This window comes from Anneissia japonica, unplaced genomic scaffold (assembly GCF_011630105.1).
Source record: "Anneissia japonica isolate Jap-2015-1 unplaced genomic scaffold, ASM1163010v1 scaffold288219_len142424_cov121, whole genome shotgun sequence".
Taxonomy (NCBI): Eukaryota; Metazoa; Echinodermata; class Crinoidea; order Comatulida; family Comatulidae; genus Anneissia; species Anneissia japonica.
This window is the reverse complement of record NW_022724996.1, coordinates 142,447-145,071: the sequence shown is the minus strand read 5'-3', so window position 1 is coordinate 145,071 and position 2,625 is coordinate 142,447. Positions and strand designations below refer to the sequence as shown.

The 2,625-nt window shown below is 34.6% G+C and overlaps 1 protein-coding gene across 1 annotated transcript in view; it reads left to right on the top strand.

Moving 5' to 3' along the window:
* Positions 1 to 203: 203 nt before the first annotated feature.
* Positions 204 to 2,625, top strand: part of LOC117112642 — a gene marked incomplete at its 5' end in the record, with an annotated part of 10,075 nt that continues 7,653 nt past the window's right edge. Inside the window, 3 exons of the mRNA XM_033255752.1 lie at positions 204 to 256; positions 581 to 765; positions 2,237 to 2,491. Coding sequence (XP_033111643.1) covers positions 204 to 256; positions 581 to 765; positions 2,237 to 2,491 — 493 coding nt within the window. The remainder of the gene's footprint in view (positions 257 to 580; positions 766 to 2,236; positions 2,492 to 2,625) is intronic.

The following is a 2,625-nucleotide window of genomic DNA, read 5'->3' as shown; positions in this document are numbered from 1 at the left end:
AAAATAAGCAAATTGTGACGTAGGTTTCTCCACGTCCTACTACATTTTCCCTTTAATGCACTTCCCATTTAACCTAATTAATGACATCTACAACATTCTCTAATTTTAAAAATTCAAAAATTTGATTTCTCTTCCAACTAATTTAATGTAGGCCTACATACCTTTTCAAACCATGTTTATATATCATTCTCTTATTATTCCAGTGTCTTAAACTATGATTTAGATTGTGATTGTGGATGTAGTTGTGAGTGTGAGTGTAAGTACAATAGGTTTCCCAACTTGTCCTAAAAAGTCTAAAGTTTCTGTGAACACTTGAATCGTGATGCCGGACATTACCCAATTCTCCGCCTTTAGGCCTATTTTGATATCTTGATCTTGTGAATCGTTGGACTAAATCGGTATCGGGGATATAGCATTGTGTTCGTCGTCAATTAATATAGAAGAAAATTCAAAATTGGTGTTAAAATAATTGAGCAACCCTTTCGCCTATTGCTGGGTTTGCTACTGAACATACCCTTTAATTTTAACAAAATAATGAATATTATTATGAAGTTTAATTTGCAAGTAAATTTTCTTATAGGTGTATACTGTGTCGTCTTGGCCGTTGGCGATAATACTGAAAACGTTCGCAACGCCCGGCGTTGTATTATTTTTGATGACCAAAGTGACATATCGATCGTAGATGAAAATCCTATAGATCTAGCAGTTAATGGAGAAACGCTTAATTCTCAGGACTCGGACGTATGGATTGCTGGTGATAAGAATGTAAGATTTTTGTAAATGGTAAACATATTATAATATTAATGATGTCGGTGATGATATTGTTGGTGATGAAGATAATTACGATGAGATCGTGGTAATAATAAAATAATGCTAATGATGGTGATTGTAAAGTTAATGATAATGTTACTGATAAGTAAGTGCAATAGGATGATAAAGGTAATGATGATGATCGACTCAGGGAACAGTGATCGAATTAATAGTAATTTCATTTATTTCGTCTTTGGAACACAGCATAGGAAGGTACATGATAAACGAACTATTAGTAGGTAGACTGGACGATCAGAAAGTAGAATTATTCTCTAACCCCCTTAAAGCCAATGTTAAAATAAATTAATAAAAAATAATATATGTACAAATGAATAAAAAGACCAGAAAGTATATACATACGAGTTATAGGGCTATATCACATTCCATTGTGAGGTAAAATATAGTAGCTGTGTGTAAGTGAAGTAAAACTAAGGTGAACTAATGAACGGGGATGCGCTCGCTTTGCTCGCTTGATTTTTGTATGTTAAACGTCGCTATTAGTTTCGGTGTAAAAGATAACAATTATTCAAGACCATTTAATGAAGATGAGCCTACGGAAATTGTTGTCATTAGACCCTTACTTAAATATGTAAACATGTAGGACAATGGTTTTTCATAACCTTTGATTATATCTCCCCTAGGTGACAGCCTATGAACGTCTGAAGTTGTCTATAGACACTTAAGGCGTTCTTGGATCACAAGTTTTTGAAACTGATTCAATTATAGTGAGTCACAACGCACAAATCTAAATGCATGTCTGGGAATAACCTACTGAGGGTATGAAATAAGCACAAGTATATTATAGATATGCAAGAAAAACAAGCGAATCGTTAACATTATATATTAGATTGATGAATATCTATGGGAAAGCATTAAATATAATATGGTAATGGGAAGCTTTAGTTCTAGAAATAGTATGAACAAAATTAAGGTGATCAGATATAATGTTCAATATAATGTTATATGTTGGTTTTCTTATACAAAGTCAAAGTCAGCAATGAATGTAATCCCAAAACAAGCCTAAACCTGTTATTAACAAGGCTCATCAGATTTAGACATCGCAGATTTTATACGAAACGATTAAAATATTAAAATTAAAAAAATTGGTCCTGGGAAAACAATCTTATGACCACGCGTTGGATTTTCTCATATCACCAATATGTGGGATTGTAGGTTTGTAAACAACCTCACAACCAGACCACAACAAAAGAATTTCTTAATCAGCTCAAGGCGGCTAAGGTTAGCCGCCGTGAAACGATACGATGCCTCGGAACGGAACACTGTTGTATAATGATTAGGATGATTATGGCAAATGTGATGAATATGACCTTAGTTATTTTGATGATGATGTTGATGGTGATAATGATGTAAATAGTAATGCCCATCAATAATAATATATTGACAAATATTTCATACTTGTTTCAAGATTCAAATGTCATGGCAGGGTCATTTTGCTAACCAATTTCACATAGACCACAGCATATTACTCTCTATTGAGCCTGATAATGATGTGTTTAATGAAGCTTTCGATTCGGAAGCTTCGCCAGCAGGACGTCCTCTATCGGCCATTGATAATCGAAATGGAATTGTTAAGTTCGAAGTTGGAGTAGGTAAAGACAGATTTGGCGGAGCAACATTTGATTCGTTTCAGCCAGAATGGATACAATTACCAAATGATCTGGTAAGTATATGAAAATAAAACTACATATCACCGCCTCAACGGCCACCACTACTACACAGTGGTGGGTCCAGAAATGTGGCCAAATAGGTCCAACAGGATGTCTGAATCAAAGTATGCCTAGAGCCTGTGCCAGG